The sequence below is a fragment of the Engraulis encrasicolus genome, chromosome 12, assembly GCF_034702125.1.
Source record: "Engraulis encrasicolus isolate BLACKSEA-1 chromosome 12, IST_EnEncr_1.0, whole genome shotgun sequence".
Taxonomy (NCBI): Eukaryota; Metazoa; Chordata; class Actinopteri; order Clupeiformes; family Engraulidae; genus Engraulis; species Engraulis encrasicolus.
The window spans coordinates 3,353,003-3,378,614 of NC_085868.1; the positions used below are offsets into that span (position 1 = coordinate 3,353,003).

The 25,612-nt window shown below is 45.1% G+C and overlaps 1 protein-coding gene across 2 annotated transcripts; it reads right to left on the minus strand.

Annotated features, from left to right (window-relative positions):
• Nucleotides 1-345: 345 nt before the first annotated feature.
• Nucleotides 346-25,319, minus strand: mfsd6a (major facilitator superfamily domain containing 6a). 2 transcript variants are annotated; one of them, XM_063211500.1, is made up of 7 exons: nt 25,024-25,319; nt 21,972-23,877; nt 16,749-16,846; nt 8,294-8,455; nt 6,259-6,689; nt 4,759-4,783; nt 3,246-3,323 (listed from the first exon to the last, which is right to left on the minus strand). In XM_063211500.1, coding segments are annotated over exons 2-7 (2,622 nt in total). In that variant the 5' UTR covers nt 23,876-23,877; nt 25,024-25,319; the 3' UTR covers nt 3,246-3,321. The 2 variants fall into 2 exon arrangements, with proteins under 2 accessions (XP_063067569.1, XP_063067570.1); XM_063211499.1 differs by lacking the exon at nt 4,759-4,783 and having other exon boundaries at nt 346-3,323.
• Between the last annotated feature and the right edge of the window lie 293 nt (nt 25,320-25,612).

Below are 25,612 nucleotides of genomic sequence, written 5' to 3' on the forward strand. Positions count from 1 at the left end.
GTTGCCCAACACTATCTATGAAAAGTTTTCCAGACCAGGTTCTGTCACATGTGAGCATCTGTGGGATGGCTGTGTTGTTCTGTTGGGCCTTTTGGGCAGTGGCAGCCATGTCAGGGTCGCTCTCTGATTGGGTGTTTGGAGTCAGGAGGTGGTGATCTACAATACTCAGAGAAAGCACCGACCCATCAGAGTTGCATTTCTCAACAGCATCGTTGCTAACTTACGTGGTTGCCATGCAATTTCCCATTGGGACCCTACTAAGTTGCTAACTAGTTAGCCGCGGTGTTTTTGAGAGACGGGTCCAGATTAGTTATCATGACCTATGCATATAGCGGTCAAGTTTATTTAGATTGTGATTTTTCCAGACAAGGAGGAAGAAAGAATAGGCAGTTTGGCTAGACTAACTTACAGTAGGCCTATGTGTAATTCAGTACCACACATGAACAGATCTGACTTCCATACACACAAAACATTATATCCTTCATTCATTAGTTTATTACAGTTTACCTTTGTTACATAAAATAAGTTATTTAACAATCAACGAGGGGGTTTGTGCGGAAATACATAGCCAACATGACATCAGTAGAACAGTGCAATCCTATACCCCCAGCTAGCTAGCTATCTGCTGAAGACATTGATTTCTGTGTTTAACATAAACCCCATTGGGAAACTCTTTAACTCTCTCTTCCTCTATCTAAAAGAACACACACATACACACACACACTCACACTCACACACACACACACACATATACATTTCCTCCCTTGATGCAGCGTTGGGATGGAAATAAAGTTATTTACATTGCCATCAGACAAGAGTCTGTGTTTCAGAAGGGAAATGGCGCACTATTATGGTCTGGTTTCCACGGAAACACTCCCTGTCTGTCCTCCCACTCAGCCAATCGGTGGCAAGCTACACCCTCACCCTGTGACCCTGACATGGAAGTGGGCGTGATGCGTGCGCACGCACACACACACACACACTAACTCAGACACACATACACACCCTCTCTCTCTCTCTCTCTCTCTCTCTCACACACACACACACACACACACACACACACACACACACACACACACACACACACACACACACACACACACACACACACACACACACACACACACACACACAGACAGACAGACAGACAGACAGACAGACAGACAGACAGACAGACAGACAGACACACACACACACACACACACACACACACAGTCTTGAGAGAAGAGTAACATTTACGAGATTTGTCTCATAATTAATCTGCTTGCTAGACGCTGGACTCTAATAAAAAAAGAAGAAAAAAAAACGAGGTCTACTTTTGCCCATCTGTTGTTGGGCAGAATGTTCTGCTCAACTCAACTCCACTTTCCTCCTTCCTGTGTTTGACATTTAATACATCTTTTCATCTTTAGAAAGCGAGACACTTTTTTCCCTCATCTGCTATAGTCATAATATACCATTGAAATTAAGTACAGTATGCAGGCCGTCTGACCAGCGTACCACTGCCCCCTTGTGGTAAGCGGCGGTGCTCACATCAGTTGAGGTCTTGGCCACTGAGTGAAAAGCATACACAAATGTGTTGGTCTAAACTAGTGTTTCTCAAAGTGGGCTCTAGAGGGGGCGTTGGGGAGCCCTAGGGGGTGTTGAAAAGGACATACCAGAGAGGGGGCGGTGCTTAGTTGGCATTTGGGCAGCATTAGTCCATTTTGTTTTTTAATACTACATACTATACAGCCAAATTTATCACAAGTATGCCAGACCACTAACGTAATTGGGAAATATCGCCAGTTCTTGCTTCGTATCGGAATCACATTGCCAGTCAGTCATCTGGAAGTGGATGACAGCAGGTATATCAGAAGCGCTGACTCTAAGTGGCAAGCAAAAAGGCCAATTCGTTCTCAAGATTTGACAATCTGAAACATTACACACCTGCAGCAACTTTGTAATGGGCTCGAGATTTACTTCTTTTTGGATATTCTTGTTTTTTTCTCTTTCGCTATAAGTCTGGGGCCGGGCCTGATGTTTGACACCACTGGACAATTAAAAAAATATCTGCTTTCATATTGTGCATTGTGTATGTTGCATGACAATTAGATAAAAATAAAACGTTTGATTCATGTACCAAATTAAAATGATAATTTGCTCAGAGTCAGTTTAGACGTAGCCCAGCTTTTGTGTATGCTTGATCCCGCAGTCTTGGACCAAGAGCACCACAGAGACTTGAGCGCAAATGTACAGCTGATCCTTCTTGCCAGTCTCAGCCAGTGACTTCAGTTTTAGAGCGTCAGTTTCCTCATTCAATCACAAAAATATGGTGAACACTCTAGCACAATATTTACAGTGTCGTGTAGTAACAGTACAACAGTAAAAATGATCCAACCCCAGATTACTCTAAAACAGTTTATACAGAAACCAATGTGCCTGAGGGGGGGTTGTGTCCACTGAAAAACCTTTCAAGATGTCAAAACGATGAACCACATGATTTAAATGTCTTCAACAGTTAAGTTACACACTCAAACAGCATGAAAATATTTACAAAATGAAAGAAAACTTCTAAAAATAAGGTGGGAGTCCAACGTCAGACAGACTTAGTCAGTCTCAGCCACAGCAGGCCTAGAAGAGATACGTTCAGTTTGTCTATCCATCTGTCTGGCTGTGGATTTGTCTCACACACTGTCTTGCTCCCATTCGCCCATTAGCGAAAGGAGTGGGATGGGGTTGGATGTTCTAGTAAAGAATGTTCCTTCAGCAATGAAAGAACTCTAGAACCCCATGCTCGATGTTCTATTGCCCCAGTCACTCATGGAAATGTCTATCCATCCTTAAATAAATCCTCTCCAGTGTGTGCATCCTGGTTTAAGACTTAGAAAACAGACCCTCCTCAATCTGAGGTTATACTTCAAGTTCAAGTGCAAATATGAAGAGTACACCCAACCATGCTTCCAGATGTGTGTCCCCAATCTGGAGGGGCATATTTCTTTGGGCTTGACCCCGGGACAGTACACGGTCCCCCTTCATGATTGGGAGTGTAGACTGGGCATGACAATTATAGGGGAGGAAGAGGGGGGGTCAAAGCTGCCCGGCAGGGGGGCAGGGTGCTCCACAGCCTCGGAATGCTCTGGTGCAGGGTCCTGCTGGGGCGCTGGGGGTTCCTGGGGGACCCCCGTGGTGTCGGAGGGGAGGTGGGGTGTTGTTGTTGATGGGGTCCCATCGGGCCCCGAGTGCTGCTTAGGCTGCTGCTGCTGCTGCTGCTGCTCTTGGGGGTCCCCTGTGGAGCCCTGGGAACCTTCCGGAGACACCTGAGAGGAACCCTCAGGAATATCCTACACAAACAACATACACACACACACAGAAATATTACAACATATAAATATTGCAGCACGCACGCACACACTCGCATACGTGCACACGCACACACTAGGTATACGGGTGTAGGTCTATATGCTACACAAACAACATGCGCACATAAATATTACCACACACACATATACCTGTAAATATCACTGAATGCGGGCTACACAGTACTGAAGGCAACTAAACAAGTTAGACGTTGGTTATTTACACTGTAATATTATGATTTAAGCATAGCATGAAATGAAACACAGCACAAGCTAGGTGAGGTTGATGTGAACATCATCGGAAATGTTATATACAACATATCCAACAGCATTACTATACAGTACTCTATTTGTATTGATAAATAAATGTGTGCGAGCAAATTTGTTAGGAGCACAAAACTGTCACAGGCTACAACACACAGATCAGAGCAGGGGTGGGGAACTTTTTTCATTCGAGGGGTCACTTCAAATTTGATTAAGTCCTCCAAGAGCTGTACTATGAACACAAACCAGAATTTCCCCCTGCAATTGATTATATTGATGGTGGACACCTTAACAACAGACCTGACCTTCACTAGGTCCCCTGAAAATATACCTTCAATAATATCATTTCAAAGGTTGCTTCACAAAACATGTCATATTTCATGTGAAACTGCATAACATTAAAATGATATCGGGGGAAGGATAAGATGGCCTCATGGGCTCGAGAAATAAACTAGGTTCCCCACCCATGGACTAGAGGAGATATTGTGGGTGTTGAGGCGCCATTTATCAGCATCAAACAAAGCAAACAATCAAAACAAACACAAAAGAAACTTATTTATTATTTCTGAACACACCATCCACCACCCTGATGCACACACTCACACAGAAAACAGCAACACACATATGGATGACACGAGAAGACAGAGAAGAGGGACTAAGCAGTGGTGCACAGCATGGCAAAGTATTAAGGATCTCTCTCTGTAAAAGGTTGATTCATGGTTGATTCATGTAATCATGTGTGGCAATAGAGGATCTATTGGCCGTGCTCATGATTTGAAACGATTGCAACATCACAAAAAAAACTAAAGTAGAATTCTTATTCTTATTAGGCGCAATATCAAAGTAAGAAACATGGCAGATACCTTTTACTCTTAATGATTGATGATCTTTCACTATCGGCTATCAAACACACTAAGATCAAGGGATGATCATAATGAAGCGTACATTATCAACAAACAGTGGTTGGAAAGCATGTTTTCCAGAAATCATTTCGGTGGTTCATCAGCATTGTAACACATCTTTAAATGAATCTGCGGAGATTCCTGAAATGTCTAGAGATCCTTAATCGAGACAGATGAAGCAGCACATATATAGTAAGTTCACTCAGTAAGACGGAAGCCGACGGAGGACGACAGGGATAAACGGACAAACTCACATAGGAAATATCCAGTCTCACCTCTCTGTGAGCGTCGCATAAGAAAAAAACGGAGGAATGAAAACATGGTGTTAGAGATTCAGATCCATTTGACAGACTTTCCATTCAAGTAAAACGAAAAAAGTGTTAAGTTAGATAACGAGATACCAATGTGTGCATTCAAATTAAGCCCTTAGCGCAGAGCCTGTTATAACCTTACTGTCACCAAAATTCTAATGGCTATGTCTTCATATGCTACTTCAGGCTCTCTGTAATGTCATAGCAATGTTTTTATGAAGTAGCTGAGTATTTTCAGCAAATAGTGAATAGGCCCCGCCGGCGACCCCATCTGCTCCAAGAGACTACCATGAACCAAAATATAGGCAAAACTTCAATTTCTAAATGTGTCTAACACACCTTAGACCCAAAAGAACAGGACAGAGAGATTCAGTCCTAAAGAAAAAGGCTCATAAAGAAAAAGGCTACCCATCTTGCCGAGGCCATACCTGACAGTTAGAAGGTCCCTCTCCCTCTTCATCATCCTGAGTTTCCCCATTTCCCTTAACCCTCCGTCTCCATCTGCACATAGCCTCCCCATTTCCTCTCCTTTCTCCCGTCTATACTGCCCTACAATATCAGAACGCAGTATCTTGAAAATGGTCGAAAATGGGTTTAGACCGGAAATTGGCTTTAAAATACCTTCTTTTTCTTGTGTTAAAATTTTTTGGCCCAACTTGGTCCCGTTTCGGAAAAAAACGCAAAAAACTGATTATACTGCGCTTTTTGGTTTTAGGAGGCTACGTGTTACTAGCCAAGAACGCAGTATAATGCGAATTATACTGCACTTCTCCATTGACATCGTGGTTTTGGTGTAGACAGTAATACCACAACAGAGCGCAGTATAATGATTTTTCAGCTAAAAAGTAACGAGAATGTTGTTTTTTTTGCTTTTTTCTTGCGTGCATAACTTTTCACCATAAAAAAGTATTATATGGAAGTGTCATCACCACTTTACCTCCAACACAGTCGCGTGGACAGAAAGGAAACTTTAAAGCCTTTTTTCTCAGTTTGGCATTTTGAATTATACTGCGTTCTGAAATTGTAGGGCAGTATACCTGTGGTGGCTCAGTGAGTGTCTCCGCCTCCCTCTCCATCCTCCACAAATCCCCGTGTCTTCACACATGCTCTGTTCCTGAAGGAGCAGTGTCTCAGTAGGAGACAGTCCATATGAAGTTCCTCTTCCTCACTCCATTTCTCTCTATCCTGACACACATCCTTCACTACCCGACCCTCCATCTCTCTCCACATACCCTCCCTGACATCCACCCATTTCCCTCCCCTCTTCCATCTGTACCTGTAGTGGTTGTATCTCAGTAGTATCTGGTCGTCAGATAGCAAGTCCCTCTCATTATCTCCTCTCTTCTCTCTCTCTCTTTCTTGCTTGCACCCATCCCTCTAGCCCCCACCATCCATCTCTACAGTTTCTCCACATCCCCCCCATATCCCCTCTCCCGTGTGTACCTGTAGTGGCTGTGTCTCGGTGGGGGGGTTCCTGCGTGCCATGGCCACCATCTCCTGGATCTGGTAGAGGGCGAAGGCGATGGTGACCCAGGGGGAGCCCGACACCACCCAGGCCGGCTTGTTCACGTCCTCCTGCTCCTCCTGGTGCTTAGTCTTCCTCGGGGGAAGTCGCGGCTCCAGCCGGGGCGGCAGGTCTGACTCCAGGCCCGATCCGGGCCGGTCGCGGTCCTGTGCCAGGTCGATGGTGGCGATGGGCACGGGGCTGGAGGGCATGGGGATGTTCTCGGCCAGCATGCGGTCCTTGCCCGGGCTGGATCCGGCGCTGGCACTGCCACCACGGCTATCCTGGTCCATGAGGAACTGGATGAGAGCAAAGATGAGGAGGATGACCAGCGAGGTCATGCCCACGCCACGGAACGTCTCGGCCGCACCTGTCAATCACACAGACAGGCAAAATGTCAAACAGACAGACAGACAGACAAGTCAGAGGGGCAGGCAGGCAGGCAGACAGATACACACAAACACACACGCACACAGAGAGATGGGCAGGCAAACGGACAGATAGGAGAAATTTCGAACATCAAAAACATACAAAAATATATAAATGGTCTTTTTCATTAAAAAAAAATCTTTAGAATAATGTGAATGTTTTTCCAAGGGGTAGGTGTAAGAAACACAGCAACATTTCCTTCACTTCACAGTATATAACATAACACATACAAGGCCAAACACAATTGAATAGAGAACGGTTGTGATATGATGTGAAGGAAACTGGATGTTACACCAAAACGCCACCAGGTGGTGCACAAGATCTGAGGGGGAGCAAGTTACTATAATGTCCTCCTGAGAGACAGTAAGCCCAGGCTTAAGTGTGTGTTTGTCATGGTACAACAGCAAGAAGAGGATCACTTACTTCACCACCCCATTTCCTTGTTTGCCAACCACCAAAATATCATCCAAAACAAACAGATCCATGGCAACTTTATTTGCCCACATCATCCGTCTGGACACACCAGTAACACTGATGGCATATTACCAATGCAAACACGCCAACATGGCGGCATAACGCCACACTTCGGTACTTGTTGTTGGATGCGTGGCCTTGTACTCATGTGTGTATGCACTAAAACAGCCTATAAATGAATGTAATGTAAGCTAATTTAATCTATGCAATCTACTCTAATATATTAAGCAATGTCTGGTATTTCAAAGTTGTGATCTAATTTATAAACATATCACTCAGTCTTGCCTTGCTCTGTTGCACTAGCAATACTTGATGGATGGAATTTTCTCCAAGTTGGACTACCGGTACACTCTTCACTGACCCACCTTTCTTCTTGTGAAGGTGTGCAGAAGTCCAAAAACTATAATCAAATTCATTGACAAAGAGAGACAATAGGAATGTCTCTTTGATTTTTTAATGTATTGTCAAGACTTATGATGTAAGCACCCTGATTTTTTTCTTTGACCTTGAAAAGTCAGTTTCTAAGTGTATCTGTTCTTACCAAAAATATACTAACAAATAAATACAGCTAATCAATAAATACTAAAACAAAGCAATGGACAAACTGCCCCGACTGTACATTAAAGGTCTTGTGTCGTACATAGATCATTCTGTGTCGCAGGCATCACCACAGAATAAAAACCGAGCACCACAAATTGATCAACAGTCGCTCATGCATGTCAATGGGGGTACATGCATACACACACTGGCCCAATGTGTTTTTTTTGTTAAACAAAGAACAAACACGCACATATGTCTCAAAAATGGGTGCTGGTCTAGCAAAGTCAAATAATAGCAAAATATAAAGTTCGCAACACCGAGCTCCATGTCCTCTTATTTAATGTGAGGTTTCGGGCAGCATCAGACAATGATTTAGGGCAGTCTGATGAAGGGTACATTGCTCAAAACCTCACATTCCTTAATAGAAACAGCTTGGTGTTGCAAACTTAATTTTTTTGCGTCCAATGTGTTTTTTTGCCAATAGCATGACATAATGTGAATTGGCCTGTGGTAAATACTGCTTGTCCTTACCAAACTCATTGACAAAGACGCCCCCTAGCATGGCTCCGCAGCCGCGTCCCAGCCCCAGGTGGAGGCCCTGCAGGATGCCCTGGGCGGACGTCCGCAGAGCCGGGGGCACCGCAGCACTCAGGTAGGAGATACACGCCGCCCACACCGCAGCATGGGTCACACCTGAGGACAGACACAGAGAAAGACAGACAGAGAAATTAAAGTATACAATTTATGTTATATAGAACAGGCAGAGAGAGAGAGAGAGAGAGAGAGAGAGAGAGAGAGAGAGAGAGAGAGAGAGAGAGAGAGAGAAGAGAGAGAAAGAGAGCGAGAGAAGAGAGAGAGAAGAGAGAGAGAAAGAGAGAGAGAGAGAGAGAGAAAGTAAAGTATACAGTATATCGCACTCAGGTAGGAGATACACGCCATCCACAAACAGACAAACACCACACAAAGACGGGTTCACTCCTTAGAAGTCAATGTCTCTGGTCAGTATAAGCATGCCAAGAGTTCATGCATACCTTCATTTCAAATGAGACCAGCATGGCTCCAATGACGAGGCCTACGAGCTTTGGGTGGCCTGTCTCTTCAACATGCTTAACCCAATAGTAATGTATGAGTGTCTGGAGTGAATCATTTACTCTGTACCCTAAAGAATGTATCACCATGACTGATTTCAGAGACCGTGTCCTGAGCAGGGCCTGACATTGACTTTTTCACACACATTTTTGTGGTCAGCTTTTTTTTTTTTTCTTTACTGTGACATGTAGAAGATAAAGTGCTAAAGCAAAAAGATCTGGGCTATCAACATAGCTTTCTACTGCACATGAAAATAATCCACACATTTAAGAACTGAGTATAAGCAAGTTTTGCCTGCATTTGGCTGGTTGGCAGGGGCCAATGTCTAGGCCAGGCCCTAAATATAACAGACAGCAAGGACAAGCATTCTTTGACCTTTGGTGCCTGGAAACACATATATACGCTGCATTCAGGCTCTCGAGATTTTAGCTTTGTTCAATAACAATGTGGGTACAGCTGAATGAACACATTCTAATGCAAGATGAGGCTCTTAGGGTTTGAATGCAACTTATTTCCTGTTTGTATGTGCATCAGAGGCTAAGATATTTAGGTTTTTATAAGCTGAGGACAACTTCCCCAACCAGGGCTTAGGCATTCAGCAGGCATTCTTTGCAGGTGCTTTAGGCATCAATGGGTTAAAAAGCTCAACCTAAATCTAATGTAAACACGCCTCTAGTCGAGTCGGGACGATCCGTTAGACTTTACATCTCCAGCACGGGGAGCAAAGGCTGCTTTGTAGATAAGGAATGGAGCGCATGTCACTGCACGCCTGTGCTAATGAATGGGGCTACTTCATTCAGCATGGTGTGGGGAATATGAAGGGAATATGAAGTGCATACTTATGTGGCGTTACTCTTCACACTTACACAGTAAGAATGCAGTATTAATGCAACACTTGGCGCAGGGGTGTCAAACTCAAATCCACAGAGGGCCAAATTCAAAATCTGTGATGACGTTGTGGGCCAAATTCAGCATCTAATAATAAAAATTGTGCATTTCACACACATATAATAATTGAAGGCAAATTTCACAAGCAATATTTCCATCATATGGCATTTAAATGTGTTTGCTCATATTCTGTTGTGGATGAGTGTGAGATGCTACATTGTGCCCTGCGTAGTGCCAGTGTCCACTTATATTCCTGTGAAACACAAACACAAATTGTGTGTTCAGGTCATGTTACAGTATATGTGTGCTACACTGTCTAATGTTTAAAGGAATATAACACCACAGCAGAAATGCACAGCATTGACTCTGTTCGTCACTGAGTTACCTCTTATGACTGTGACAGAAACGAGCTACCAGGCAGGCTGTGACTCTCACTCTCCCTTATCCAGAGGGCAACCTCAAGACTGGTCCTCATTTCTAATTCACTTACGGTACAATTAAGGACGATTACTCTATTTGCTACGCTTACTGACTGAATTATTACAGTTTTTAATCTTATCCTTATTAGTGTTGCATTCAACATGGGCAAGACCCCATTGCAAATGTTTCAAACATCTCAATAACTCTGTGAATTCTCTGTATTACTAAGCTGGATGTTTACAGATGTGAATCTGTAATCTGTTGACGAACCACCTTGAAAACGACATGATTCATCTCAAGGTGCTACCCTTAATAAAATTGAAATTGAGTGCAATGCGCATGATTATACAGACAAGAACAGACAGTAAAATGTGTACATGAAAGAGATTAAATGGTCCAATGAAATGTGTACATAAAGACCAAATATCTTGACAGTAAACTGACCAATGAGCTGTGTGTGATACGAGAACAACATGGGCCAATGAAATGTGCAGAAAAGTGAGCGAACGGTTCTAACGGTTCAAAACATCTTGCATCCCCTGGCTAACCACATCCTGAAAACACGCGTCAAGGCAGAAGCGGGGAGAAGAGAAAGATTAAAAATGTGCTTTTGTAAAGTGTTTGTGTGTGTGTGTGTGTGTGTGTGTGTGTGTGTGTGTGTGTGTGTGTGTGTGTGTGTGTGTGTGTGTGTGTGTGTGTGATTTTGCTGATGATGCAGTTATGGCTTCATAGCTGTGTATGAAGCAGGATGTTACAGATCTCTTGAGAGAAAACCGTCAACCTCTGGTATCTGAAAATATAACCAAACTGGTGCGTTTGTGTTTATGCTTGTGTGTGCGCTTGTATATAAATATTCACACACAATGATGAGAACTGAATGAGCATGCACATATGAGAATGTAGAGTTTTCAACATGTGGTATGCGCACACATACACAACCATACACACGCCATTCATGTGTGCTACACTAACACTAGGATTGCTAATGATAACCAACAAAGTAGTGCACATTGCCACCATCACTACTGAAATTAGCAGCCACCGTCAGCCAATGCACGACTGGCATCAATGGCTGCAAAGCATGCCAAGATCACAAAGTTAGCAAAAGTCCACAGTCTATCATATTTCTTTTTCTCTGTGCTCTAAACAGGTGACTTCACTAGTTACTCTCTCTTCCTTGGGATCACCAGATTCAGTTGACTGGTTGAAACAAATATGCAGCCAAGGTTTTTACTTTCTGAACCCGGGATGTCCGTCTTATGCCTGGTAACGCCTAGGAGTTTTGGCAAAGGCTGAGATTTATCAGACCAAGACGGAACACTTCTTCCTGTTTTGGTAAGCCTAGTGCCCATTTTATTTGCGCAGTGTAAATGCAAAATGGCAAAACAATGAGTACAGTATGACATTGGCGCATGGAGAAACTATAGGCCTAGCCTACATTTCAGCCATTTATATTTTGAGAAATAAGGCTACATAATACACATGTAGGGGTCTATGTAATGAAAAAAATAATAAAACAAAATAGGAGCAGAGATAAGAATTTAAGATTACTGTGAAATTGTTAACGCATAAACAAAAAGGGTCTAAGAGGGTAGGCTATGCCTTTTCCCCACACACACATAGGCGTACACATTCTACATGAGGGGTGCTGGTCACAGGGCCAGTTTTTCAAAATTCCTCCCATTAAAAGGGCGGAACAACATATTACACATTTATGTATATTCACATTCATTACACATTCATTTCTATATGCAGCCCGATGTCTCCTCTGCCTTGTCAATGAAGGGCTGTCACCTAACTCATTACAACTGTAAAACAAAGCCTGGGGAGTGTTAGTAAACTCATCCCAACTGTCCCTTCTCTGAAGGTTTTTTTATTGCTCCCAAACCCAAGTTAACTACAACAACTTGACTAGGCTTTTGATCCCTCTGTCTTTCAAGCACTTGTGGTTTTCTCTACAGGATGTATTTACTCCAGGAGGAAAATGTGAAGGAAATCGTAATTCAAATCGTTTTTAACAAAAACGGCAATCGTAAAAAAAAATAAAAAATTTATTTTTTTATTTTTTTTATTTTTTTTACATTTTCGGAAACTATGGCGGCCAAATTTAAACTATGGCGGGCCGCCATAGTTTCCTCAAAGTATGGGAAACACGCTGTATATTCTTGTCTTGAGAAAGTGGAAAATAGCATAGCCTAGTCCTCTGCTGTATGCAGCCTGTTTGTCTCAGGGTAGCATGGACAGCCGTTGTGTATTCTGAGATTCTTCTCCTTTCCCACAAGACCAGAGAGTGGTGATGGAGTTACCTCGACTATTCTGTCAGCTCCAACCATTCTTATCGTTCCACACTGACCTCTCACTCCCAGAAACAAACAAGCCCCTTCCATTCACAAACCTGCCACTCAATGGACACGGTTCTTTTTCTTGCTTCACCCCCGCACCATTCCCAGTAAACTCTGGGGAATGCTCTGTGTCTGGGAATCCCATGAGTCCAGGCAACAGACACACAAATACTTACAAAACAGGCTGTCAGCAACGACAATAACGCTTTAGTTTAATGTCACTGAGATCCCATGTTTCTACATGCTGATGGTTGGTAGGAACATCAACAATTACAATTGTGTCTAGAGGCTGACATCATACACTGCATTACTAGTACCTCACAATTGAACATCATTTAGGAAATGACAAGTGCAATGTTTTGAGCAGAATGTGAAAATGCCTCATTTAAAAGACATGGTAAGCTTTACCTATGCACTAAATGTTGTTGTGTTGGTTACTTCACAAACTGTCTAATGTATATTACTTAAATATTTTATTAACACTTCATTGCACAACTCAATTCAGTCTGTACTTCAACTACGATTGTAACTCACTGACCTTTGGCTTTGCAAACATCACAATAATTGTGTGCTCATATAATCTAATCTATATGTCTATATGCTCTACTCCATAGGTAACCACATGATGAAGGGGTGTGTGTGTGTGTGTGTGTGTGTGTGTGTGTGTGTGTGTGTGTGTGTGTGTGCGCGTGCGCGCGCGCACGCCTATGTATGTGTTGCGTGTTAGTAGTAAAACCTCCCAGCCGAAAGCTTCATACAGTGTCAATGCCGTTGGGCTGGAGGACTGCTCCTTTGGTCCAGTGGTATCGTACTGTGACTCCCATTTCCAGACCGAGGGGGACGGACTGTGCAAGAAGACCTCTGCCTCATATGTGAATGTATGCGTCCGTCCGTCCGTGTCCGTGTGTGTGTGTGTATACTGTATGTGAGGGTGTGGTGGACATCCCATTCAAGTCAAACATGACCAGCCAGTAGGCCCAGCCAGTGAAAACACTGTGCACTCCTGTGTGTGTCTGTGTGTGTCTCTGTGTGTGTGTGTGTGTGTGTGTGTGTGTGTGTGTGTGTGTGTGTGTGTGTGTGTGTGTGTGTGTGTGTGTGTGTGCATCCTAAATAACCACTAGGCACTCCAGTCAGGTCACCTTCCTCAGCTGTATTGCATTCCATTGGCTTGGGTGGGGTTACTGTACTGTCAGGGGAGGGGCTAGCATCACCTAGGCGCATGTTTAGGGCGTTGGACCGTAATTGTAACAGTGTTGCGCTTCTTCTATAATTTTCAAGTCAATCCCCACACTTACCAATCCCTTCCTACCTCCATGGCTGAAGTACCCTTGAGCAAGGCACCTATCCCCACATTGCTCCAGGGAGTGTAATAACATGTAAGATCTGCAAGTCGCTCGGGATAAAGCTAAGTGTAATGTAATGTAACGGCTACTAAAATCAGCTCAATGGCCTTCTGGGATTGGTCTCTCGTCCTCAAATCGCAAGTCACGGCCACCTGTTATAAGTGTGTTGTCATCAGAATGGCAAAGACCAAGTTGTAGTACTGTATATAAATCTAACACTGTGTGGTCTGCTTCTTGATTGTGATTGAACAAGTACTGATTATTAAAGACTGCAATATTGTGGTAGCAGCACTATGGTAGTCAAGTGTTTTCGATGGCTCGTACAGTGTCGCATGGGTGGAACAGTATGACATTATGACAGAGGCCACGCTACACTACAGCAGGATGTACGAGGGAGACGGATAATCGCCAAGCAGATAATCGTCCTGTCTGTTTGGCTCGCCTGTTCAGCATGTGAGTGAGCAACCCATACCTGAGGCCACGAAACCAGTTTTCTTATTGACATCGCTGCTGAAAGGCAATAGCCCTGATCTGACTTCCAGACTTACTCCACCCTGTGTGTGTGCATATGTGAGAGAGAGTGTGTGAGAGAGTCAGAGAGAGTGAGCTTGAGTGTGTGTGTGAGAGAGAGAGAGAAAAAAGAGAGAGAGGTCTGTGTATTTGTGTGTGAGAAAACTGTCTGCATGTGTGTATGCGTGCATGTGTGTGTGTGTGAGTGTGCGTGCGTGTGTGTGTGTGTATCATGCGTGCGTGTCTCCACACGTGTGAGGGTCCAGCTGATTAGCAGTGGAGTGAGGCATGTCTCCGGGCTCCTCATCTATTCCTGAGGCAGTGTGATAATGAACTCTTCACCACTGATGGATGGATGAGCTGTACAGTGGAGTAGAGAGAAGTAGAGGGCTACTCTCTACCCTCCAGTTCAGGGGTGGCAAACATAAGGCCCGGGGGCTGGATGCCGCCTGCCAGATGGTTTCATCTGACCACAGACTTGTAGAAAAAAAACAACTAAGAATGCAAAAAATCTCTAGCCCATGACAAAGGTGTTGCAGGTTTCTGAGATTTCAGGTTTTCAATATTTTCAATAAAGATTTTGCCTGATTTGCTTGCCATTTACAATGCTCCTGATTTAGCTGCTGACATACACCTTGAGGGTATTGACTAGCAATGTGGTTTCGATATGAAGCCGAAATTGACGATATTTCACAATTACGTAACTGGTCCGGCCCACTTGAGATGAAATTGACTGTATGTGGCCCCTGAACGGACATGAGTTTGACACCCCTGCTCTAATTGTTTCTCTGCAATGCAAATCCCTACTGATGTCTCACACGTTCCCCCACTGATACTCACACACTGCCAGCTGCCTACTACGGTACCTTCACTTTTAGACCTCATGCACGACGACAGTCAACGGGGTGACAGCAACTAGGCAGTGGTCTTTCTCTTTCATCAATTGCCACGCAGCACAGATAGTGTCTCCAGCGACGCTACCATCCGACTACCACCATGTTGGTGTGGAAGGACTTATCGGTTTTCATGCATTCTCGCTGCTGCCGGTAAAAAAACGCACAATTCATACAGCATGCCGCGCAAACTTGGGCTAGCTGATTTGGGAGAAAAAAACCTGATCCCAATATCCCCAAGTGACACTTTTTTTTAACTCACTATCTCTTTAACTCCTTTAACACTCTGGTGAGAGGTAATGCTTTTACTTGAATCTACCAGTTCACAAGTTACAATATACAAATCTGGATCCCAATGTGATTTTTACATTGATATCAATTGCTTTCGTGATCACATTTTATGCCAACTCACTTGTCACTCATCAGTCTGAGTAAGAAGAAAGAAAGGGCGTGCATTGCAACCAGGCGTGATGCTGAGAATAGCTGTCCTCGCATGCACTCTGCACTCAAAGGGAAGCACAATGGCTTGGTTTCCTCGCCACTTCCTGTTACAACCGTGACCTCGCCGTCAGGTCACCAGGCCTACTCACCCCTCCTCTACCTCCAATGGCGGAGCAACTACACACAGGGGCCCAGGGCACAATACTGATGGGGCTCCCGATACAGCCTGACACTAGTATGTGCTAGTCTGTGGGCAGCCGTGGCATAGTGGTTATAGAGTTGGTCTTTCAATCTAGGGATTGACGGTTTGAATCCCCCTTGACTGAAGTGCCCTTGAGCAAGGCACCTAACCCCACATTGCTCCAGGGAATGTAACCAATACCCTGAAAAATAATAGTTGTAAGTCGCTTTGAATAAATGAAAGCGGCAGCTAAGTGCAATGTAATGTAATAATGTGCAGCCCTTGGGCTCAGGTGAAAAAACCCTGCTCACGCCCCCACCCCCGGTCTACATCCTACTATTTGTTACCATAATGCATGTACAGTAATGTACTGTATAATTATGCACATACTTTATATATCACTTCTCCCTCCCCTTCTCCACTCCCATTCACTCCCATTACTCCCTTCAAGTCTCCAACCTTGCAGAGCCACCACCTTGCAGGCAGAACAGTCCAGGCATTGTCCAGGTATGAGATATGGAGAAACAGAGCTGACCCCCTGTCCTCTACACATCTCCTCCTCCTCCACCATTCTACTTTAGCTGCAAAAGTTACTTTATAACCTCTGCTATGTATACAGTATAGTGTTAAATCCTTAGCGCAGAGCCTCTGTTCGGTCTATAACCTTTGTCACCAAAATGGTAAATCTAATGACCAAGTTAATCGGTTACTCAAGAGACATTGTCATGGCAATGTTGTTACAATGTAGTGCAGTGTTTTCAGCAAAGAGTAGGCCCGTCAATGGGCCCATCTGCAGTTAGATGCTACGACACACAAAATGTACAATCAAAGCTTCTCCAAGTTCTTTTCACCGTCTCTGGAATAATAATGTCCTCCTACCTTGCAGGACTTCCATGGGCAGCACGATCCAGGCATTCTCCAGGTAGGAGATGTAGAGGTAGCGAGCCGTGTTGCAGGCCAGGCCGATATACAGGACCCTGACAAGGACACACAGAGAACAACACAGTCAATAACACTAAATGAAGATTGTGTGTGTGTGTGTTTGAGTTTGTGTGTGTGTGTGTGTGTGTGTGTGTGTGTGTGTGTGTGTGTGTGTGTGTGTGTGTGTGTGTGTGTGTGTGTGTGTGTGTGTGTATGTGTGTGTATGTGTGTGTGTGTGTGTGTGTGTGTGTGTTTATGGGGGGGGTGCAAAGAATAGAACCACAGAGCACAACGCTATAAGCTGAGACAGAGAGGGACACATGGGACAGAACCATAGCCTAGTATCAGAGGGAAAGCGCATCATGGAACTACAGTATTATGCCAATAAGCCTAGGTGTCTTAAAAAAACGGATAAACAGATAAAGCTCATGTGGGGTCTAATACTTCTCCTTTATTATTCCATATTTCTTTTATTTCCAATATTTCCAATATTATTCCATATGGACTTTGGCCTCATTAAGTTTAGTGTAGTTGCTGTACATCAGTGGTGACGCCAATTTATTTACAAAGCACTCTACACTAGGGCTGTAACGATACACTCAACTCACTATTCGGTTTGTATCACGATTCATGACCTACGGTTCGATACACCCCACGATTTCACATTTGCCAAAATTATAAACTTAATGAATAAAAACTATGATAGTTTATTGGTAGAATAGGTTACAAGAGGCTGCTAATAATTTTAAAAAGTTTCTATATAACAATGATGATGCTTTGATTAGCATTATCACTTCATATCCTGTGGTTGTTTTGTGGGCTGATGTGTATCAAAACGTCAAAAGGGCGTATCACGATACTGCCTCCTTGTATCACGATACAGTATCGTGACTCTGTGTATCACGATTTCTCGGTTCGATACAATATCGTTACAGCCCTACTCTACACACAGCAGCAGCTGGCCGGAGGAGAGTGCAATAAAACTAAACTGCCAGTGACACCAGATCATCACCATGCAGGGTGCAAAAAAAACAGCTTGTAGAGTAAGTAGCCATTGCAGCCACTGTACAGGAGGAACGACCCTGGCTGATGGGGCAGGTTTGTCAGGCTCTGGTGACAGACAAAAGACGGTGACGTTTGGACACTCAATAGAGTGGCCTGCACAGAAGCGTGGGTTTAGCATCTGATGCTGACGCCACTCAAGGTGTTGGCGTGGAGAGAGAAGAGAAGAGGAAACGCCTTTTCCTTTCAACATGAGAGAGGAGAGAGATAAAAACACAGACAGACAGACAGACAGACAGACAAAGAGAGACAGACAAAGACAAACAGACAGAAAGACAGACAGACAGACAGACAGACCGACAGACGGTGAAGAGGAACAACTGTCAACAGCATTTGAGAAGTGGGGGTCAGTCTTGACAGGATAATGCCATAGACTGTATTAATACTATGGACTAGACTGGTGAATACAGCACATCATATACTGATTCTCATTGCTGCTGATGGACCTGTACTTGTCTATGTCTCTGCATGGGATAGAGAAAAACACAATTTCAATGTCTCTGTGTGACCTCTATGAAGAAACCGACAATAAATCCGACTTGACTTGATACTGGGACAGAGGTGGGAGATGAGTCTGTATACAGTATGGAGGGAAAAGGGGGTTTTGGCAGCTATTGGAAAAAGTTGTAAGAAAACACCCTCTCCTTTCTTACCACACACACTCTGAAGTTATGTACAGCGACCTTCGCCCTGGATATTATGAAAGGCACTTAAAATGAAATGGTATTGCCATTATTGTTGTTGTTGTTGTTGTTGTTGTCATCTCTCTCTCTCTCTCTCTCTCTCTCTCTCTCTCTCTCTCTCTCTCTCTCTCTCTCTCCTCTCTCTCTCTCTTCTCTCTCTCTCTCTCTCTCTCTCTCTCTCTCTCTCTCTCTCTCTCTCTCTCTCTCTCTCTCAAGAGGCCATCAAACAATGGTCATTATTGCCATGGCTACAGTGGCTGAAGTCCAGTGCACACAGAGGGCCTCTGTCACAAGCACCAAGGGAAATGGGCCTCCACCGGGACTCACAAACAACCACAACACACACCCACGCACGCACGCACGCACGCACGCACGCACGCACGCACACACGCACACACGCACACACGCACACGCACACAGACACACACACACACACCGACCGACAGACAGACAGACAGATACACATGCACACAGACAAAGGCACACATGAACGCATGCACGCACACACCACAAGCATCAAACCTTGTCTTTTCTCATCTCATTTTCATGGCATCAAAGGGGAAACTCTGTTGTTAATTTGTTAAATGGCCAATAATGAAGGTCAACAGGCCTGTATGCCGTGCCAACCCTCCAAAAAGCAAACCGGTTTCCGAGAAGTGGACCAACCAATGTAGTGGGCCATAGAGTTGCTGGACATCACTAGAAATAAATGAAATTTTAGCGTTAAGTGTCACTTGATTATCTTCTAGAATCTGTTTCTAAAATGTCTGAAACTGCTACTGATAGGAGATGGCATGAATAGTGCTGGGGTCTCCCAAGTCCGTGAGACTTCAAAGCTTTTGTCCAGCATAGCCAATGTGTAAACATTCATCACCTGTAGTCTAAAGGTGACCTCACATAGCTTAGCTTAACTTAACTTACATAACACGGCACAGGCACAGGTGTGGAGCGGGCCAGCGCTATGTTAGTGGAGCTTCTATGCAAACACTCCCAGCCAAACCAACTCAGGTGCCCTGCCTAAAAGACATTCAGCTGCCACCCTGCTTACCACACCACACCACACCACATTACACCACACCACACCACACCGCACCAGAGCCACTGGTATAGGTGCAGTGCAGGGCAGTGGTGTGTTAGAAGCCATTCGACGAAAACACTGATAAAACATTCAGACGTCTTCACTACCACGCTGCACATGAGGCATGACTCAATCCCTACTCATCTGTCACATGCTGCTGCTCAATTCATAACAGCAGAACACGACACAGGGCTGTCAGAATCTCTCTCTCTCTCTCTGGTCTTCTTAGGATGGGACTGGTATGTATGCGTCTTTTCCCATGTGTACACTGGGCTGGAAGAACATCTACAGCGTTAGTCTTTTCCCCTGTGTGCATTCAGCAACAGTGCGCCACTGCTGCTGATAGAAGAATGTGCAATGCTCCTACCATCACCCAGATCTCAAGGGCAAACTTACTCCTGAGAGAGAGAGAGAGAGAGAGAGAGAGAGAGAGAGAGAGAGAGAGAGAGAGAGAGAGAGAGAGAGAGAGAGAGAGAGAGAGAGAGAATATTTCTTTGTGTGTGTGAGAGAGGGGAAACTGTGTACACGTGTGTGTGTGTGTGTGTGTGTGTGTGTGTGTGTGTGTGTGTGTGTGTGTGTGTGTGTGTGTGTGTGTGTGTGTGTATGGTGAGTATGTACAGTGTGTGTGTGTACAGTTGATTAGGACAACCATGAGACATCTTTCAACCACATAACTGTCCATTTACACACGGCTGCTAACATGATCAAAGCACTGCCTTTCACGTGCAGTCACTATGTCCAACTTCCTCTGGACTGCGAAATTATTCTGTGTTCAGATGGTACTCTACTACAACATGAAATGGCAAAATTTGTGCTTTGATTGTACATGGCCCCTTATAAACTGAAACTGAACTCAACTATATAATCAATAACAAGAAAGAACATTCATGTCGTGATAGCACAACAACGTCATAGTTGAATTGCTCCATGGCAGTTAGGACGTGATCCAGTGAAGCTGGTAGCGTTTAAGATGTTGAAATATATCAAGTAAATGATGCAGCTGGCCTAGCCGACACTAGCATTTGATAATCTATATGTTGTATATTGGCAGACAATAATTCTTTGTTATAATGTAATTGCATGTCCGGCAAACTTTTCACCCATGATATTAACTTGCACAACAGCCAACATTCAAAAACTGAGTTTAATATTTAGATTAATAAAATAAATAATATTAAATAATATTATGTTGAATAAATAAGGAGGTGCTTTCAGCTCACTTTAATCTACTGACATTTTGATGTGATGATGGATAATGGATGCTAATCCTACAATAAATATGTCTAGACCAGTTAGCCACACAAAAGACACACCAGTGTTCACTCAACATGAAGTCAGATGAAAAGACTGACTGCCTGACTGAGAGACTCTCCCTCTCCATACAATCAGACCAATGAGAGTGGCCAACAAGTCAACCACTGATTTGCATAAAAACCTGTTTCTCTAACCAAGGCCCTGTTCTGATTGGTGGAGTGTGGGACATGCCGGACTTGTTGAGTCTAATGACCAGGATGGGCTTGAGGCTGTTGTGGAGTGGAAAGGTCTTCTAAAATTCATATACCTCAGCCAAATCCTTAACCCACATCATCTTTAGTTCAAACTGTCTGGCCAGATATAATCTGCTGATCACTGTCAGATTGGAGGTGCTTTTTTTGGCGCTAAACAGTTGTGTACTATGAATGCTGGGAGGTTCTGGCTGAAAAAGAGAACAATTGGGAGAGAGGACAGCAGATTTGTACAACATATATATTATCTAAAATGACCTGTAACTACACGCTGGTGAAATGAAGTGCATTAATCTTCTGTTTGATTACGTATGAGAGATGATGGAGTTTATGATGCAAGTTGTAATGCGTCTTAGTTTGGGCTTCAGTAGTAAATCAGTAGTATGACACACCTCATACACAGTAGACTTGCTCTAGCAAACTGAAATGACACTTTGACATAGTTTGCCCAATAAAAAAATAACCTGATATGCCTTATACACCCTTACTTTATGATTTACCTTGCAATGAAGTGTGGTAATGTGGGTAAGGAGGGGGATTACAGTGACCTTATACTGCATCATGCATCTCATCACAGAGTTGTCAAGTAGGTAGTTTATTGCACGTGTCATAGGGTTTTTTGCTTGTGAACTATTGAGAGACTTGGATATGTCCAATGAGCTTGATATAAAAGATGTGTTTTTTAAAATATTTATGAGTAACCATGTTCTCATTTGCTTAACTCAATGATGCTTTAGGTACGTGTATATTTATTGCCAGGTTTACCCCTTCCTGTATGTCAACTAAGCCTGGGTTATGACTCAACCATGTTCTTAGTATACCCGCAGGAGATTTGTCACATAAACAGACTCACCTGATGTGTCCGATGAGTTCGATGAGCTTGTGGCTGGTGAAGTAGGCGGCCAGCTCGGAGATGTGGCTGAGGATGGAGCAGACGCCGAAGAGCGTGGTGGTGCCCTGCAGGTCCTCCAGGTGCCAGTAGAGGAAGGTGAAGACGAAGCCGTAGCCGAAGCCCATGAACCAGGCCACGAACAGCACCGTGCCGTAGCGGACGCTGCACAGCAAGCGGAGCAGGTCGCGGTAGTGGAACACGGCCCCGTTGTTGACGTCCGCGTTGGGGGTCGCGCTACCAGCCCCACCGCTCCCGTGTGGTGACTGGTGGGGACCGCCTACTTCGCCCGGCTCGGGCACGTTGCGGGCAACGTGGGGCAACTCGACTTCGGCAGGACGCGGAGGTGCGTTATCGCCCACCTCCGCTTCCTGCGGGTACTCGATCCCGTCGAACTGGAACTGCGTGCCCACGATGAACGCCAGGCCCATCAGCACGCCGAAGACGATGAAGGCGATGGTGTAGTTCTTGAAGTCGGGCGGCGAGCAGCCCTCGCCCTCGATGGGGATGCTGATGCGGGTGTGGTCGATCCAGATGCCCACGGACAGCATGGCCAGGCCCCAGCCCAGCGAGCCCCACATGCGCTGCAGGCCGTAGCGGTCGCGGTGGCGGCCCAGGTACTGCAGCGTCACCGTGTCCACGATGGTGACGGCGGGCGCGCTGAAGAACTCGCCGATGATGACCACCAGCAGGATCATCAGGAAGATGACCTCCACCTCCTCGGGGTCGTAGATGATGTTGGGCCTGGGGGGAGGCGCTGTCGTGGTGGTGGGGGTGGTGGTGATGGTGGTGGTATTTGTGGTTGTTGTGGTGGTTGGAGTTGTGGTGGTGGTGGTATTTGCGGTTGTTGTGGTAGTTGGAGTTGTTGTGGTGGTGGTGGTGGTGGTGGTAGGAGCTGGGGATGGTGCTGTGCCGTTGGAGGTAGAAGACGAGGATGAAGAGGAAGACGTGTCATTGCTGGATGCCTTGTCTACAGGGCTGGTCCCGGCATCAATGGGACTGGTCATGTTGGCTTCCCGTTTCCCACGGTGGTGGTAGCCGGCCTGGAAATAAGTGCGCCAGCTTTTGAGGGCGCTGTGGAACGAAGCACGCCAGCTGCCTAACCCCATCTCCCTCTCCCTTGTGTCCAAACTGGCCAACGCCAAAGCCAAATCCCGTCGCCTCCTGCTGACATTCCCGGACGACATATTCCCCGACGTGACCTCGCCACCAAAGGCCACGGTTGTGAAGTCCTCCAGGGAGCCGCCAGACACGCTCCCGTTCCCAGACGACGTTGTCGGCAGTGGCGGTGGCGGCAGGGTCGTCGTCGTGGGCGGCACCACCACACCGGAGCAGGAGATGTGCGCCGGGTGCGAGAAGCTGATGCCGCAGTTGAACACCAGCCAGCACAGCACGGAGAACAGCAGCACCGCCTTGCCCTTGCGGTAGCGGTCCGCCACCATGCCCCAGAAGGGGGCGCTGCAGAACTCGATGAAGTAACGGATGCCCACCAGCAGCCCGCTGTGGCTGGGGGTCATGCCCAGCTGCTTGTAGTACAAGGGCAGGAGCGGGTGCAAGGAGCCGTACGCCGCGTAGAAGAAGAAGTAGAAGATTTTGGACACCAGCAGGCGCCGGTTGACGCGCAGGCACATGCGTTGGCAGCAGCCGATGTCGTGGGCGTGGGAAGGGGCGTCGGGAGGGAGGGGGCTGACTGCGGTGACTGACGGGGGGAGGCTTGGGTCCCCATTGCCAGTGTCGAGGTGGGGGGATAGGGCGGGTGAGGGGTCCGCCTGCAGCTTGAGGGACAGGGAGCCAAAGTGCTCGGCCAGCACTTGCTTTCTCTTCTGGTCCTCCTCATCGTCCGTCAGTATGGCCACTCGGTCATCCATGGCTGTGTGAAAGGATTATTAACGTGCTTTATTAATGTAGTAGACCATGGAGAAACTGTGTCTCGTGGGCAGTTTAGGGCCGTGAAGTCATCTTATTCGACCCCCGATATAATTTAAATGTTAGGCTGTTTCACATTAAATATGACATGTTTTGTAAAGCAATTAGACATTACATTTGCAATATGATTAAATAATATTTTCAGGTGACCTAATGAAGGTTGGGTCAGTTGTAAAGGTGGCCACCTTCAATATAGGTCCAAAGTGCAGGGGAAAATTCTGGTTTGTGTTTATAGGTTGGCCCTTGGAGGACTTTATTAAGTTTGAATTGGCACCTTAAATGAAAATAATTCCCCATTCCTCCTGTGGGATATCATGGGTTACTACATGAGATGCAATGATGGCTATTACATCATGGATCTCATGTGCCAGCTGTGTTTGAATATTTGAATATCTGTGTCTGTGGGTAGATTAAATACTGGATATAACTGGCTATAAATACGGGATACTAACGTTCAATTAACAAATATGTTCAATTAATACATATTTGAGACACTGATATTTCATTTCTAGAACTAGAAGACACTGAAAAAAACACTTCTGAGTGACAGTGAAACACTTTTACGCACACATGCACCAAAACAAAAACTTGTTTTTCATTGTTCGCTTCTGTTTGTTTGTGTTGCCTCTTTGTTACTGCAAACAGCAGCCTTCATCACAAGTAGCCTAGGGAGGGGAGTGACTAGTCCTCAAGGTGACAATATAGCCTTTTGGCCTCGATTTAGCTACATTGTAACAGGCAACTGCGTAAGCAACTCTGACATGCCGCCTTGTATTTGCGGAAGTATACAAGCTCCAAGGGCGTCAGCTTACCGGTAACATAATTTGTCAATGTAAAATCATTTATACTGAAAAGATACAGTCTACTACAGTTTAAGGGTTAACTAACAAATGGATTAAAACGAAACAAAAAACTGGGTCAAAACATCGCTCCTTCCCTCCAGGGAACCACACTGCGTCTATCAACACTCTTGGTGAGTGACAGACAATAGTGGAATTATACTTGCTCTATTGGTAAATGAAAGCAGTACCATCCATCTCACGATATAACACTACAAAACAATAAAACGTGGAAAAATAACTCTACCCACCTGCTATCTTCGACGAGGAAGTTTTTGAGCCAGAGCAAGTTGTTCTTCAGCTACTGTTGGCCGGCAGGTGGGAAACTCGATGCTTTTCAAAGGAGCCATCAAAAACGGAGGTAGGAAGTTACCAGAGCCATCTCCTTTCGATTTAACGTCGATGTCTTCCGGTTTGAAATGTTAATCTTTTCAATCATTTAACTGCATTCCCATAAAATGAGCTAAACTATTGTCCTTTACGCGAAGAGGAGCCCAGCGGGTAGTCTAGTCTTACCTGTGCTACGAAGTCCTAACCAACCAACCAATTCCCCACCCCACCTTTGGAGGAGGAGTTTGGAGCCTTCCTTTCCAATCAGCAACACCCTCGGTATCTCCTTTCCTGTTTTCTACAGTCACATTCTGATAAACAATCTGAATATCTTCTGAAACACACATGCTATGTAGAACTACAATTTCTCCATTGGTGAACCTGGTCATTTCAGTCTGTGGGTCAGGGTGGACTGTCTCACGTGCTCATGCTTGTTGCAGCCTGGTGGATGTCAGATGTAATTCCTGACGTTGGGCTTTACATTAGGGCTTATTTGATAAAGAGGAACTC